Source organism: Salvelinus fontinalis, chromosome 39 (assembly GCF_029448725.1).
Source record: "Salvelinus fontinalis isolate EN_2023a chromosome 39, ASM2944872v1, whole genome shotgun sequence".
Classification (NCBI taxonomy): Eukaryota; Metazoa; Chordata; class Actinopteri; order Salmoniformes; family Salmonidae; genus Salvelinus; species Salvelinus fontinalis.
Window position 1 is genome coordinate 7127004 of NC_074703.1, and position 17781 is coordinate 7144784.

Consider the following 17781-nt stretch of genomic DNA (forward strand, 5'->3'; position numbering starts at 1 on the left):
ACAGACCAATGTAATTATGTCTCTTGTAGGTCATTTTCCACTGAAAGAAAATGTTGACCATATAAACCAAACTAAATGATTATGATACAACTAAATAAAGTATAAAAAAGGGAACCCTATAGACATAGCTAAAGATGAGTTGGCAGAAAACGAGGGCAGACCTTGGTTAGAGTAGCAGTACAACTTCGGTTCTATTTCTCTCTTGTATTGTCTCTCCCCATGAGATCACCCACTGTGAAGTGACAGAAGTTTAAATGACCTACGCCCATTCTCCAACCCTCACTTCCCCCCTCTGTCTCTCTCTCCTCTCCTGACCCCAGGGTGCGGGGGAGGCAGGAGTGTGTGTGTCTGTGGTCGGGCCAGGGGAAATAGAGCTTGGTTAGTGGCGCGTGTCACTGTCACCCTGGACATGTCACAAGGCCCTCAGAGCACTGCTGCTGGCGGTGTGTGTGTGTGGGTATGAGAGGTAGGGTCGATATAAAAGTGTCCATTAGGCGTTCAACACAAACTCTTACTGGTTAATGAGGTATCGAACAGTCAGGAGGAAGGGGCATGCTTTTGTACACTCCACAGTGTACTGGCGGGGGAGGGGGGGGGGGGGGTGATGGGACATGACAGGAACCCATGGGGGGTTTAGGGTGAGGGGGTCGATGGCAAGCTGTCAACCAGACAAAGTTGGTTGAAAGTACTGCAAAAGGCCATTGAGTACACCACGACAAAAGAGTTAGCCTGTATGTCTCAGAACTGTCTATCTTTACTGCCTATGATAGGTGAGTGATTGGTTGTGTCTCTCTGTGTGTGTCTGTAGGGCCTTGGAGCCCCTCAGAGTCCGTGTTGCTATTGAGTACTCAATTTATCTCTGCTGTTCCCTGATAAGGGCAGACGGCTGTATTAACCGACAAACCTACAATTCCCATGTGGCATCTCATCTCTACCCCACTGTTCAATTACACTGATAGAAGAAACTACATTTCCCATGAGGCATCACAGCAATGCCCCACCGCACAATTACCCTGTAATAGAAGAAACTGCATTTCCCATGGGGCATCATGTCTGCCTTCAGCACAATAGAAAAAACTACACATCCCCAAAGCACCTCATTTGTTCCTCGGCACAATTACACCAAAATGTAACTTCACTTGCACAAGGCATTTTCACCACAGAATAATTACACTGTAACTCATATATATATATGTTTTTTACCTTTATTTAACTAGGCAAGTCAGTTAAGAACAAATTATTATTTTCAATGACGGCCTTGGAACAGTGGGTTAATTGCCTTGTTCAGGGGCAGAACGACAGATTTGTACCTTGTCAGCTAGGGGATTCGATCTTACAACCTTTCGGTTACTAGTCTAACGCTCTAACCACTAGGCTACCTGCCGCCCCATATAACACCTACAAAGAAACTACACTATCCAGGAAGCACATCATCCGTCCTCTCATAATAAAATGTACACTGCAACTCCCCAAAACACTACATTTCCCACGAGGCAGCACATCCATCCCTTCACAGTAGTGCAATTTACCTACACGGCCAAAATAAAAATAATCTGTTGGGAAATAAACTACAGATCCCATGGGGCCTCTCATCTGCAGAACAGCACAGCAATTAAAAGCAAGTGTTGGTCTGTTCCCCAGCTCTCATATCCCTCTTCAGCTTGGGCTTCAAGCAGCAGTGTACGTCCTCTAAACTCTCAGGCTCCATCCACATCACAGCTGCTCTCCCACAGGCTGCCTTCTGCTCTTTCTCTCCCTCCCTCCCAAAACACACACTCCACACTCACATGCCTGCATCAGCACAAACACTGGAGCTAGCGACGCTAACACTGGAGATAACACACAAACACACACTGGAGCTAACACCAAAGCCAAAACAACAATCCTAGCTCAAAGCGCTAGGTGAGTGTTGTGTATTTGCTTATGTCGCTACAAAGAGCCAAACAGGGCATACAATGAACATCCGCCAAATGCGGGTAGATTTAGGTATTGTTTAGTAAATTGGCTCTACAGTGCGGGCATTACATTTACGAATAAAAATATAGTGAAAAAGTCAAGCATGAGCACGTGCGAAGAAAATGCTGAAGTAGCTGTTTTCATAGTATTTCTGCCATTTTGTTTCATAGCTGCTAATCACACAAATAAACATGAATCTATATCCCACCTCATGAAGCAACACTGCCTGGCAGGAGAGATTGTGCACTGTGCTGATTCATTTTTTGAGGCGCTGCGCACAGGCATAAAAGTTGGTCAAATTTACTCGAAAGTCAAAGTGACTTTGTCCTCGTGTTTCTTGTTTATTTACATTGTTTTGTTCACAAGGTTAGCTGTTTTTAAATGGAAGTTTGAGTCTGCTGCTTCAACTGATGCAGAGATATTGTCTACTCAAAATCTCTCACACACAGACCAGTGACAGGACTCCAGTGGCCTAGTTACCACGGTAACCCCCACCCTGAACATTTTGTCTTATCTGATACGTTCTCGGGTCACAAAAAATAATAAATGTTTTGTTTTAGAAACATTAAGCATGGCCATCAGCGCGTGTATTTTTGTTTAGGTAATTATGGCGCAAAAATATTTTGGCTGATCAATTTTTCCATCTACCTGCCACAGTGGCTGGTGGACCAAAAAGTACATTTTAGGCAGTTACCCCACTGTTTCTTGGCCGTCATTGTAAATAAGAAGTTGTTCTTAACTGACTTGCCTAGTTAAATAAAGTTTAAAAATAAAAAAAGGGAGAGTTAGCATTTGAAGCTAACTGTAACTATAGAACAAATGTTCTATTGAAAAGGACTAGGGATAATATACGAGGTTCATGCTACGTTGGTGATTGATAATTAGCAAGAGGCTTCTGTGTTTTGTAATTGATTGTTAATTAGCAAAAGGGGAGATGATTAGCTTGTAGAGCTAATGAACTTTTTCGCTCGATGACAGTGTTCGCTTAGCGCAGCCTGCTTGTGCGAGACGGTTTGGGAGTCAGTCAGTCATCTGACGTCGTCGCCTTTGGTTGGCCTACTTTTACTGTGGTGATCGAGCACCAAGATGGTGTCTGTACGACCATACTGGAACTGAATGGTTTTTAATAGACTGGAATGAATCACTTTTGTGTCAGATACAGTATATCACAAAAGTGAGTACACCCCTCACATTTCTGTAAATATTTGAGTATATCTTTTCATGTGACAACACTGAAGAAATGACACTTTGCTACAATGTAAAGTAGTGAGTGTACAGCTTGTTTAACAGTGTAAATTTGCTGTCCCCTCAAAATAACTCAACACACAGCCATTAAGGTCTAAACCGCTGGCAACAAAAGTGAGTACACCCCTAAGTGAAAATGTCCAAATTGGGCCCAAAGTGTCAATATTTTGTGTGGCCACCATAATTTTCCAGCACTGCCTTAACAGTCTTGGGCATGGAGTTCACCAGAGCTTCACAGGTTGCCACTGGAGTCCTCTTCCATTCCTCCATGATGACATCATGGAGCTGGTGGATGTTAGAGACCTTGCACTCCTCCACCTTCCGTTTAAGGATGCCCCACAGATGCTCAATAGGGGTAAGGTCTGGAGACATGCTTGGCCAGTCCATCACCTTTAACCTCAGCTTCTTTAGGAAGGCAGTGGTCGTCTTGGAGGTGTGTTTGGGGTCATTATCATGTTGGAATACTGCCCTGCGGCCCAGTCTCTGAAGGGAGGGGATCATGCTCTGCTTCAGTATGTCACAGTACATGTTGGCATTCATGGTTCCCTCAATGAACTGTAGCTCCCCAGTGCCGGCAGCACTCATGCAGCCCCAGACCATGGCACTCCCACCACCATGCTTGACTGTAGGCAAGACACACTTGTCTTTGTACTCCTCACCTGGTTGCTGCCACACACGCTTGACACCATCTGAACCAAATAAGTTTATCTTGGTCTCATCAGACCACAGGACATGGTTCCAGTAATCCATGTCCTTAGTCTGCTTGTCTTCAGCAAACTAATTGCCGGCTTTCTTGTGCATCATCTTTAGAAGAGGCTTCCTTCTGGGACGATAGCCATGCAGACCAATTTGATGCAGTGTACGGCGTATGGTCTGAGCACTGACAGGCTGACCCCCCACCCCTTCAACCTCTGCAGCAATGCTGGCAGCACTCATACGTCTAATTCCCAAAGACAACCTCTGGATATGACGCTGAGCACCTGCACTCAACTTCTTTGGTCGACCATGGCGAGGCCTGTTCTGAGTGGAACTTGTCCAGTTCAACCGCTGTATGGTCTTGGCCACCGTGCTGCAGCTCAGTTTCAGGGTCTTGGCAATCTTCATATAGCCCAGGCCATCTTTATGTAGAGCAACAATTCTTTTTTTCAGATCCTCAGAGAGTTCTTTGCCATGAGGTGCCATGTTGAACTTCCAGTGACCAGTCAGTATGAGGGAGTGTGAGAGCGATGACACCAAATTTAACACACCTGCTCCCCATTCACACCTGAGACCTTGTAACACAAACCAGTCACATGACACCGGGGAGGAAAATGGCTAATTGGGCCCAATTTGGACATTTTCACTTAGGGGTGTACTCACTTTTGTTGCCAGCGGTTTAGACATTAATGGCTGTGTGTTGAGTTATTTTGAGGGGTCAGCAAATGTACACTGTTATACAAGCTGTACACTCACTACTTTACATTGTAGCAAAGTGTAATTTCTTCAGTGTTGTCACATGAAAAGATATACTCAAATATTTACAAAAATGTGAGGGGTGTACTCACTTTTGTGATATACTGTAGGTCTGTGTGTGTGTGTGGTGACAGTATGCTGTGAATGTGGCTGACAAGAGAATATTCTCTTGATGAAAGATGGTGAATGTACAGTTGAAGTCAGAAGTTTACATGCAACTTAGCCAAATACATTTAACTCAGTTTTTCAAAATTGATTACATTTAATCCCTGTCTTAGGTCAGTTAGGATCACCACTTTATTTTAAGAATGTGAAATGTCAGAATAACAGTAGAGAGAATGATTTATTTCAGCTTTTATTTCTTTCATCACATCCCCAGTGGGTCAGAGGTTAACATACACTCAATTTGTATTTAGTAGCATTGCCTTTAAATTGTTTAACTTTGGTCAAATGTTTTGGGTAGCCTTCCACAAGCTTCCCACAATAAGTTGGGTGAATTTTGGCCCATTCCTCCTGACAGAGCTGGTGTCACTGAGTCAGGTTTGTAGGCCTCCTTGTTGTCCTTAAGCCATGTTTCCACTTTGGAAGTATGCTTGGGATCATTGTCCATTTGGAAGACCCACTTGCAACCACGCTTTAATTTCCTTACTGATGTCATGAGATGTTGCGTCAATATATAGTTTTTCTCCCTCATGATGCCATCTATTTTGTGAAGTGCAACAGTCCCTCCTGCAGCAAAGCATCCCCACAACGTGATGCTGCCACCCCGTGCTTCACGGTTGGGATGGTGTTCTTCGGCTTGCAAGCATCCCCCTTTTTCCTCCAAACATAACGATGGTCATTGTGGCCAAACAGTTCTATTTTTGTTTCATCAGACCAGAGGACATTTCTCCAAAAAGTACAATCTTTGTCCCCATGTGCAGCTGCAAACCGTAGTCTAGCTTTTTTATGGCGGTTTTGGAGCAGTGGCTTCTTCCTTGCTGAGCGGCCTTTCAGGTTATGTCGATATAGGACTCGTTTTACTGTGGATGTAGACACTTTTGTACCTGTTTCCTCCAGCATCTTCACAAGGTCCTTTGCTGTTGTTCTGGGATTGATTTGCACTTTTCGCACCAAAGTACGTTCAACTCTAGGAGACAGAACGCGTCTCCTTCCTGAGCGGTATGACGGCTGCGTGGACCCATGGTGTTTATACTTGCATACTATTGTTTGTACAGATGAACATGGTACCTTCAGGCGTTTGGAAATTGCTCCCAAGGATGAACCAGACTTGTGGTCTACAATTTTTTTTCTGAGGTCTTGGCTGATTTCTTTTGATTTTCCCATGATGTCAAGCAAAGAGGCACTGACTTTGAAGGTAGGCCTTGAAATACATCCACAGGTGCAACTCCAATTGACTCAAATGATGTCAATTAGCCTATCAGAAGCTTCTAAAGCCATGACATCATTTTCTGGAATTTTACAAGCTGTTTAAAGGCACAGTCAACTTAGTGTATGTAAACTTCTGACCCACTGGAATTGTGATACAGTGAATTATAAGTGAAATAATCTGTCTGTAAACAATTGTTGTAAAAATTACTTGTCATGCACAAAGTAGAATTTCGAACCGACTTGCCAAAACTATAGTTTGGTGGTTGAAAAATAAGTTTTAATGACTCCAAACTAAGTGTATGTAAACTTCCGACTTCAACTGTATATGTGTGAGAGAGAAAGACATACAGAAAATGAGAGAGTTAAAGGGAGAGTAAGAGAGAGCGCGCGACAGAGGGACATGCAGACAGTAAAAGACAGAGAGAAAGATTCAGTACCAATCCAGTGCAATAAGATAAAAAGTGTTTACTGTGCAAAAGTGTGAGGAGGAAAAGGTCCCATTGATTGTGGTGTTATCCACTGTCATTGATCTGGCAGACAGACAGCAGATGCAGCGTGGCAGTTATGGGGACGGGTCTGGTAGTTATGGGGATGGGTCTGGTAGCTATGGGTCTGGTAGTTATGGGGACGGGTCTGGTAGTTAATAACTTCTCTAGGGTAGGGGGCAGCATTCGTAATTTTGGATGAAATGCATGCTTCTCGGGCCCAGAATATATGAGATGCATATAACTGGTAGATTTGGATAAAAAACACTCCAAAGTTTCCTAAACTGTTAAAATAGTGTCTGCGAGTATAACAGAACTGATTTGGCAGATGAAAACCTGAGAAAAATCCAATCAGGAAGTAGTTGTTTTTTTGGTGTTGTAGTTTTCTATTCAATGCCATTACAGTACCCATTGACTTAGGAGTCAAATTGCAGTTTCTATGCCTTCCGCTAGATGTCAACAGTCTTTAGAAATTGTTTCAGGCTTGTATTCTGAAAAATTGGGAAGTAAGAGCAGTCTGAATGAGTGGACCCTAGAGTGTCACAGAGCTTTTTCATGCGCGAGACCGAGAGAGTGCGTTCCTTGTTTACCTTTTATATTGACAACGTTATTGTCCGGTTGAAATATTATCGATTATTTAGACTAAAAACAACTTGAGGATTAAATATAAACATCGTTTGACATGTTTCTATGAACTTTACAGATACAATTTGCATTTTTTGTCTGCCTGTTGTGACTGCGTTTGAGCCTGTGGATTACTGAAAGAAAACGCGAACAAAACGGGCGTTTTTGGATATAAAGAGACTTTATCGAACAAAAGGAAAATTTATTGAGTAAATGAATGTCTGCTGAGTGCAACCATATGAAGATCATCAAAGGTAAGGGATTAATTTTATCTCTATTTCTGACTTGTGTGGCTGGTTACTGTTTGTAATGATTTGTCTAGTGGGCTATGTTCTCAAATAATCGTACGGTATGCTTTCGGCCCTAAAGCATTTTTTAAATCTGACACCGTGGTTGGATTCACAAGAAGTTAATCTTTAAACCTATGTAAAATATGTTTTGTTTTCTGAATTTTTATAATGAGTATTTCTTTTTGAATTCGGCGCCCAGCAGTTTCACTGGCTGTTGAAGAGGTGGGACGCTAACGTCTCACGTACCCAAGAGAGGTTAAAGGGACGGGCCTGGTAGTTAAAGGGATGGGTCTACTCAAATCAAAAAGAGTATTGGTCACGTACAGAGATTTGCAGATGTTATCGCAGGTGTATCAAAATGCATGTGTTTCTAGCTCCAACAGTGAAGCAATAGTACCTAGTAAAAAGAAATAAATGAAGAAATATCAGAACGAGCAATGTTATAAATATGTATATATACAGTATATATGATGTGTGTGTAGACAGTATGGACAGTATATGAATAGAAAAGGTGTGTACAGCAGAAGTTATATAGGATGATCCATGACTACAATACAGTATATATAGTGGTGACTATTTAACAGTCTGATGGCCTGGAGATAGAAGCTGTTTTTCAGTCTCTCGGTCCCAGCTTTGATGCACCTGTACGGTTTCCTCCTCCTAGAGTTTAGCGGGGTGAACAGACCGTGGCTCAGGTGGCCTTGATGATCTCCTTGATGATGTCCTTGATGATCTCCTTGGCCTTCCTGTGACACTGGGTGCTGTAGATGTCCTGGAAAGCAGGCAGTGTGCCCTGATGATGCGTTGGGCTGACCGCAGCACCCTCTAGAGATCCCTGTGGTTGCAGACGATGAAATAGCTATGGTGAAGCCTCCCGGGTGGCGCAGTGGTCTAGGGCACTGCATCGCAGTGCTAACTGCGCCACCAGAGTCTCTGGGTTCGCCCCCAGGCTCTGTCGCAGCCGGCCGCGACCGGGAGGTCCGTGGGGCGACGCACAATTGGGCCTAGCGTCGTCCGGGTTAGGGAGGGTTTGGCCGGTAGGGATATCCTTGTCTCATCGCGCTCCAGCGACTCCTGTGGCGGGCTGGGCGCAGTGCGCGCTAACCAAGGGGGCCAGGTGCGCGGTGTTTCCTCCGACACATTGGTGCGCTGGCTTCCGGGTTGGAGGCGCGCTGTGTTAAGAAGCAGTACGGCTTGGTTGGGTTGTGCTTCGGAGGACGCATGGCTTTCGACCTTCGTCTCTCCCGAGCCCGTATGGGAGTTGTAGCGATGAGACAAGATAGTAATTACTAGCGATTGGATACCACGAAAATTGGGAAGAAAAGGGGTTAAAAAAAAAAAAATAGAAAAAAAAAAAAAATGAAATAGCTATGGTGATACAGCCCGACAGGATGCTCTCAATGGTGCATCTGTAGAAGTTTGTGAGGGTTTAGGGGCCAAGCCGGATTTCTTCAGCCTCCTGAGGTTAAAAAGGCGCTGTTGTGCCTTCTTCACCAAACTGAATGTGTGACGGGACCACTTCAGGTGCTCTCTCTGCTGTCTCCTGTAGTCCACGATCAACTCCTTAGTTTTGTTGACGTTGAGGGTCGAGGTTATTTTCCTGCCACCACTCCGCCAGGGCTCTCACCTCCTCCCTCTAGGCTGATGATTGAGTTGGAGACGTGCATGGCCACACAGTCATGGGTGATCTGTGAGTACAGGAGGGGGCTGAGCATGAACTCCTGTGGGGCCCCCATGTTGAGGATCAATGTGACAGGTGTTGTTGCCTACCTTCACCACTTAGGGTCAGCCCGTCAGGAAGTCCAGGACCCAGTTCAACATGGAGGGGTTCAGACCCAGGGCCCTGAGCTTAGTGATGAGCTTGGAGGGCACTATGATGTTGAATGCTGAGCTGTATTCAATGAACAGCATTTGACATTCTTAAATTGGGGTAATATGTGAATTGTAGTGGGTCTAGGGTGACGGTAAGGTGGAGGTGATATGATCCTTAACTAGCCTCTCAAAGCACTTCATGATGACAGAGGTGAGTACTGCGGGGCGATAGTCATTTAGTTGAGTTACCTTCGCTTTCTTGGGTACAGGAACAATGGTGGACATCTTGAAGCAAGTGGGGACAATGGACTGGGATATGGATAGAATCAATATGTCCATGAACACTCCAGCCAGCTGGTTTGCCCATGGACGGAGCTAGCAGCTCGAGCCGTCAGTATCTATAATACGTGGTTGTCTAAGGTCCCTGCCACATACAGTACGTCTCTTGTCTGAGCCGTTGAATTGATTCCCCCGTAACACACACTTTTCCCCACCATCCCCGCCTCAACACATACACCCCCCCATGGAATAATGTTATCAAAGGGAGGCATGAAGCAGAATGTGGGAGGGGGGCTGAGGGAGAGGCCAGGGTTGGGCTAAGACAGAGCGGAAATAATCAGCATTAACAGCGTTTTAAATCACATCTCATTTAGAATGAAAGGTCTGATCCACCGCCGTTTACTTTAATTCCTGTGGATTATAATTCATCATGGCGGCGCTCTCAAAGACATGCAAATTCATGCAAATTCTGGATGCTAGCACCTTGCCTTCCAATATTGCTGTGCGCAACCTCTCTTTGGGCTAGGTGAGATAGACAGGATGAAGAGCAAGAGAGGGATGGAAGGAGAAACATGACGAGGAGAAGAGAGAGGGATGGAAGAAGAGACAGGACTAGGAGAAGAGAGAGAGGGATGGAAGGAGAGACAGGACTCGGAGAAGAGGGAGATGGATGAGAAGGAAAATGGAGAAGGGGAGGTCGAGCGAGAGACGGGAAGATGGAAGGAGAGGCAGAGAGAAGGTGAACATAGGAGAGATGGATGGAGAGAGAGGGAGGGAGAGCAAATGGAAAGAGGGAGTGAGAGAGACATTAAAAGGGATGGGAGGAGTGAGTGAGTGCTCAGTGTGCGGGTGGCGGTGTGCCAGGGGTGGCAGAGTGCCACTCTAGACCGACAGAGTAGGGAGGGGGGGTTAGTGCCAGTGCTCTCCCTAAAGATGGCCTCCCATGCCAGCATGCCTGAGGGGCGAAGGCTTGAGAGAGAGAGGGGAGACAGGAGGGGAGAGAGGAGGGGAAGGCATGTTCTCCATCACCCAACCACACACACACCACATGGTTTAAGGCTCTGAGGCAATGACCGGCGGAGGAGGTGTGTGTCTGAGTGTGTGTGCGATAGTGTGTTTGTGTCAGGCTAAGGGGGAGGACCAGCCGTCGGCCCTGCCAAAGCTGTTGGAGTTAGTGAGTTCTACAGGGAGTTCCTGACTCATTTCAGGATATGAAAGGAGAGAGCTCAGCAGTTCATACAGACTGCCTCCTGTCTGCATTCACCTGCTCTTCAGCCTGACACTCTCACACTCTCCACCCGACAGTAGAGTAGCTTGGGAGGGTGATGTACTATCTCCACCCGACAGTAGAGTAGCTTGGGCGGGTGATGTACTATCTCCACCCGACAGTAGAGTAGCTTGGGAGGGTGATGTACTATCTCCACCCGACAGTAGAGTAGCTTGGGAGGGTGATGTACTATCTCCACCCGACAGTAGAGTAGCTTGGGAGGGTGATGTACTATCTCCACCCGACAGTAGAGTAGCTTGGGAGGGTGATGTACTATCTCCACCGACAGTAGAGTAGCTTGGGAGGGTGATGTACTATCTCCACCCGACAGTAGAGTAGCTTGGGCGGGTGATGTACTATCTCCACCCGACAGTAGAGTAGCTTGGGAGGGTGATGTACTATCTCCACCCGACAGTAGAGTAGCTTGGGAGGGTGATGTACTATCTCCACCCGACAGTAGAGTAGCTTGGGCGGGTGATGTACTATCTGGATACACTGTTGAACTCAGTAAGATACTGTGTGTGTGTGTACACATGATGTGTGACAGGAGTGTGTGATCCAGTCTGAATGAATATCAGCTCAGTAAGATACTGTGTGTGTGTGTACACATGATGTGTGACAGGAGTGTGTGATCCAGTCTGAATGAATATCAGCTCAGTAAGATACTGTGTGTGTGTGTACACATGATGTGTGACAGGAGTGTGTGATCCAGTCTGAATGAATATCAGCTCAGTAAGATACTGTGTGTGTGTGTACACTTGATGTGTGACAGGAGTGTGTGATCCAGTCTGAATGAATATCAGCTCAGTAAGATACTGTATGTGTGTGTGTACACATGATGTGTGACAGGAGTGTGTGATCCAGTCTGAATGAATATCAGCTCAGTAAGATACTGTGTGTGTGTGTACACATGATGTGTGACAGGAGTGTGTGATCCAGTCTGAATGAATATCAGCTCTGTAAGATACTGTGTGTGTGTGTGTACACATGATGTGTGACAGGAGTGTGTGATCCAGTCTGAATGAATATCAGCTCAGTAAGATACTGTGTGTGTGTGTACACATGATGTGTGACAGGAGTGTGTGATCCAGTCTGAATGAATATTAGCTCAGTAAGATACTGTGTGTGTGTGTACACATGATGTGTGACAGGAGTGTGTGATCCAGTCTGAATGAATATCAGCTCAGTAAGATACTGTGTGTGTGTGTGTACACATGATGTGTGACAGGAGTGTGTGATCCAGTCTGAATGAATATCATCTCCGTCCTGTTGGAATATCAATCCCCAGCAATATGTGTTTGTATGTAATAAGCCGATGCTGTGTCATTAATCATTGACAATATGCAGGCCAGTAGCTTTCATCTGATCACACAGTAGCCAATGCAATACACCTGAGACGTATTCCAGATCCCTGACTGCACTAAAGCAAACAGATGGCTGTTCTGATGCTATAGTAACCTGATATGCAATAACATACTAACATCTCATTTGAAATGTAATACCTGTGAACATACATATGTCTATGTCATGTCATCACTATGTATTCATGTAATATCCATAGAATGGTAATCCTATTTCTATGGTAATATCAACCACCTTCATATAATGGCATCATGTCTATGTATTACTGTGTAGGCCGCATACTAAGCGACAACTAGCCTATGCAATAACGTGTGTGGGCTCTTCAGCTAGTTTAGTCCTTTGCGTTGGGAGGCCTCTAGCTAACTGCCCGTCACGGCTCTGCGCTCTTAAAGTTAGCCACTCTGGCCCTGCAGTGATGCATGCCTGGTTTTACTGCGCCTGACTCAGACCGCACTCTCCCTCTCTCAGCTCTTTATCTTCCCCTCCACACCTCCTCTGGCTGGCTCCCGCCTTCTGTCTCTCTCTCTCTCTCTCTCTCTCTCTCTATCTATCCCTCTCACAATTATTTTCTCCTCTCTCTCTCTATATCTCTTTCCCTCTCTCCATTATTTTCTCCTCTCTCTCGCTATATCTATCCCTCTCACTCTCTCCATTATTTTCTCCTCTCTCTATATATATATCCCTCTCACTCTCTCCATTATTTTCTCCTCTCTCTATATATATCTATCCCTCTCACTCTCTCCATTATTTTCTCCTCTCTCTCTCTATATCTATCCCTCTCACTCTCTCCATTATTTTCTCCTCTCTCTATATATATATATCCCTCTCACTCTCTCCATTATTTTCTCCTCTCTCTCTATATATATCCCTCTCACTCTCTCCATTATTTTCTCCTCTCTCTCTCTATATCTATCCCTCTCACTCTCTCCATTATTTTCTCCTCTCTCTCTATATATATCCCTCTCACTCTCTCCATTATTTTCTCCTCTCTCTCTCTATATCTATCCCTCTCACTCTCTCCATTATTTTCTCCTCTCTCTCTCTATATCTATCCCTCTCACTCTCTACATTATTTTCTCCTCTCTCTCTATATCTATCCCTCTCACTCTCTACATTATTTTCTCCTCTCTCTCTATATATATCCCTCACACTCTCTCCATTATTTTCTCCTCTCTCTCTCTATATCTATCCCTCTCACTCTCTACATTATTTTCTCCTCTCTCTCTATATCTATCCCTCTAACTCTCTACATTATTTTCTCCTCTCTCTCTCTCTCTCCCATTCTCTGTCGTTCTCTCCTCTCTCCATCGACCTCCCTCTTTTTCTCTCCAACAATACTAGCAGCCGGTGCATACATTTATGATTATACTAATATTGTCTGTCTTTATTGCATGGACAATGCTTAAGTGTGTTGTCCATTTGCTGCAGGGCATATCCACAAAACAAACAGAGCCTAGCTTGACTACAACGGCTTCCCTTCAAATAAATCCGCTCTCCTCTATGAAACAAGACCAGCGCCTGAGAACATCCATTTGTCATCTGGAAAACAATGATGTCAGGAGGGACAAAACGGTGTTTGTTGTTGTAATATCACAAACGGACGTGGGAGTTTCACCACTAAGCATTCCAGCTTTAACATTTAATAATAAAGGCCATTTGAGGAAATGGAAGCTGAGCTCAGTTAGTGGTCAGTCTTTAGCTGACAGAGGAGTTTGTTTGCCAGGGGGACTTTAAAGTGATAAGGTAGAAGGCCTTCAGGGTGCTTCCACCTGTCTAGCCCCCCCCCCCCCCCCCCCCCCCCTATTAGACTATTAAAACTATACCACTTTAGACTGTATCAATGAACTAGATGCACCCAGAGCCTTCACATCAGTCTGAACAGCATCGTTTCAGAGAGAGCAGCACAGGAGACATGACCAGCATAAGACAAACAGGCCTGAAAGACTGCATGGCTCTATTAGCCTGTTTCAGTGGACAGCAGGGTTCAGACTGCATGGCTCTATTAGCCCGTTTCAGTGGACAGCAGGGTTCAGACTGCATGGCTCTATTAGCCTGTTTCAGTGGACAGCAGGGTTCAGACTGCATGGCTCTATTAGCCTGTTTCAGTGGACAGCAGGGTTCAGACTGCATGACTCTATTAGCCTGTTTCAGTGGACAGCAGGGTTCAGACTGCATGGCTCTATTAGCCTGTTTCAGTGGACAGCAGGGTTCAGACTGCATGACTCTATTAGCCTGTTTCAGTGGACAGCAGGGTTCAGACTGCATGACTCTATTAGCCTGTTTCAGTGGACAGCAGGGTTAAGACTGCATGACTCTTTTAGCCTGTTTCAGTGGACAGCAGGGTTTAGACTGCATGACTCTATTAGCCTGTTTCAGTGGACAGCAGGGTTCAGACTGCATGGCTCTATTAGCCTGTTTCAGTGGACAGCAGGGTTCAGACTGCATGGCTCTATTAGTCTGTTTCAGTGGACAGCAGGGTTCAGACTGCATGACTCTTTTAGCCTGTTTCAGTGGACAGCAGGGTTCAGACTGCATGACTCTATTAGCCTGTTTCAGTGGACAGCAGGGTTCAGACTGCATGACTCTTTTAGCCTGTTTAAGTGGACAGCAGGGTTCAGACTGCATGACTCTATTAGCCTGTTTCAGTGGACAGCAGGGTTCAGACTGCATGACTCTTTTAGCCTGTTTCAGTGGACAGCAGGGTTCAGACTGCATGGCTCTATTAGCCTGTTTCAGTGGACAGCAGGGTTCAGACTGCATGACTCTATTAGCCTGTTTCAGTGGACAGCAGGGTTCAGACTGCATGACTCTTTTAGCCTGTTTCAGTGGACAGCAGGGTTCAGACTGCATGACTCTTTTAGCCTGTTTCAGTGGACAGCAGGGTTCAGACTGCATGACTCTATTAGCCTGTTTCAGTGGACAGCAGGGTTCAGACTGCATGACTCTTTTAGCCTGTTTCAGTGGACAGCAGGGTTCAGACTGCATGACTCTATTAGCCTGTTTCAGTGGACAGCAGGGTTCAGACTGCATGACTCTATTAGCCTGTTTCAGTGGACAGCAGGGTTCAGACTGCATGACTCTATTAGCCTGTTTCAGTGGACAGCAGGGTTCAGACTGCATGACTCTTTTAGCCTGTTTCAGTGGACAGCAGGGTTCAGACTGCATGGCTCTATTAGCCTGTTTCAGTGGACAGCAGGGTTCAGACTGCATGACTCTATTAGCCTGTTTCAGTGGACAGCAGGGTTCAGACTGCATGACTCTTTTAGCCTGTTTCAGTGGACAGCAGGGTTCAGACTGCATGGCTCTATTAGCCTGTTTCAGTGGACAGCAGGGTTCAGGCTGCATGACTCTATTAGCCTGTTTCAGTGGACAGCAGGGTTCAGACTGCATGACTCTTTTAGCCTGTTTCAGTGGACAGCAGGGTTCAGACTGCATGGCTCTATTAGCCTGTTTCAGTGGACAGCAGGGTTCAGACTGCATGGCTCTATTAGCCTGTTTCAGTGGACAGCAGGGTTCAGACTGCATGACTCTATTAGCCTGTTTCAGTGGACAGCAGGGTTCAGACTGCATGACTCTTTTAGCCTGTTTCAGTGGACAGCAGGGTTCAGACGGCATGGCTCTATTAGCCTGTTTCAGTGGACAGCAGGGTTTTAATCACTGCTCTGACTCTGTTCCAGTGGGTCGTTTCAACACAATACTGTTTACAGTCTCAGTGGCCCAAAGAGGTCAAAGGTGAGCACCCTGGCGACAAATACACACTATACAGTTACTTATTGACTGACGTGGGCTGACTAAGTGTCTTTCAATGGGTTGTAAAACTTTAGTGGTGGTATAGGGAAACAAGGGTGATTAAGTCTAAAATTCTGTGTGGTGTGTGGGTGTGTTGGTATGCATTCATATGTTTATGAGTGTTTGTGTTCTGACCGGGGAAACCATTTCTGTGTCTTTGTGTGTGAACGTGTGTGTGCCACTGTGTACCTAAATGACAGAGTGGAGTAATGTCGGGCGCGTAGGAGCGTAATTACACCAGGAATAAATATCACTTTTCTGCCTTTATCTTTCATTCACAGAGAGGCTTGGAGTGTGCCAGTTGAATTAGCATAATGAGGGAAGGCAAACGAGCTGCACTTCATGACATTACAAAATGGCCGCCGTCAGAGGGGCCTGTCCTGCTGAGAGCTAGACGTACCGAGAGGAGCGGAGAGATGCATCGCTTCAGATCGGTCTTCATTTTGGATTACTAAACACGTCAGCATTTAGCCAAATGCTAGCACTTATTCATAGCAAAAACACTGACCTGTTAGCATGGTAGCGTAAGGCTAACAGCCTTGCTGAAATAGACTAGACCCTTCACAGCCAGCCAGTCACATACACTGTCACCCAGTATCACGTTTTGGCCCTGACAAAGTCACTATGACCTGAAAACGTATGGCACATGTCAGCGTAACCTTTTCTCAACTCTAACGCCAATACATTTGGCCCAATGCTAGCACTGGTAGATATGCTAGCACTGGTACATATGCTAGCACTGGTACATATGCTAGCACTGGTACATACAACACATCTGTTTTAGCCATAGTGCCCTGACAAAGTCATTATAAAACTGAAAACTTAAGGTAAACATGACTTTCATTTCTCTCTGCCATTTTCCTACCATTTTCTGCAGGTGCTTCTCTTTCCGCACGTCCACCATGACCATGCCCTCCTTGACCAGGCTGAGGCCCACGTCGTCCTTGGAGTCGGCGAACTGCAGTGTGACGTGGGGGCAGGTGACGCCGCTGTGCTCCACGTTGAGTAGACACTGGGTGTTCTGGATGTCCCGCACCAGACTGTCCACCACGTCAGCACGCGCATCCTCCTAACGGGGGTGGAAGAGGAGGAGAAGGGAGGTCAAGGGGTTAGGTCACCCTGCTGGAGGCTGTTGAGCCGGAACAGTTTATCCTGAAATCTTTAGTCCTCTAATACAAGGGATTCATATTGTGCTCAGAGAGCGAGACAAGGAAGCCAATTAGGAGTATTGAGGAGCAATAAGACACGCCCCGCCATGGCTTTAAAAAACAGGGATCAATTGAGTTCACCCCAACATTCCCCATTCATCACTGCTCTGACCCTCTCGCTTGCTCTCCTTCCTCTCCTCCTCCCTCCATGCCTCTTGCCCTGGTCCTGTCTCCATGGCAACCCCCGAGCAAGCTGCCTTTGGGGTGTGAATGTGGTGTGTGTGTATGTGTGGAGAGGGACGCTGAGTGTTCAAGGGGGAAAAGTGAGGGGCTTTTTGTTTCTTCTTCTTCCTGTGGTCAGCTTGTCACACACTCCGCGGGGGTGCTCAGGGCGAGAGAGGGAGGGAGAGGTGGTGAGAGAGATGGATAGAGGGAGAAAGAGAGCCAAGTGGACAGGGTGAGAAAGAGAGAGGGAGAGGAGGAGAGAGAGCCAAGGGGACAGGGTGGGGATATGCAATATGAATGAGGGCCTTCTGCTGAGTGGGACAGGACACTAACAGGGCCTTCTGCTGAGTGGGACAGGACACTAACAGGGCCTGTTGCTGAGTGGGACAGGACACTAACAGGGCCTTCTGCTGAGTGGGACAGGACACTAACAGGGCCTTCTGCTGAGTGGGACAGGACACTAACAGGGCCTTCTG

General features: G+C 46.0%; 1 protein-coding gene across 1 annotated transcript in view; it reads right to left on the bottom strand.

Moving 5' to 3' along the window:
- Positions 1–17781, bottom strand: part of LOC129838354 (staphylococcal nuclease domain-containing protein 1-like) — a gene marked incomplete at its 5' end in the record, with an annotated part of 123196 nt that overhangs the window by 23375 nt on the left and 82040 nt on the right. Inside the window, one exon of the mRNA XM_055905293.1 lies at positions 16798–17001. Within this exon, the coding sequence (XP_055761268.1) occupies positions 16798–17001 (204 nt within the window). The remainder of the gene's footprint in view (positions 1–16797; positions 17002–17781) is intronic.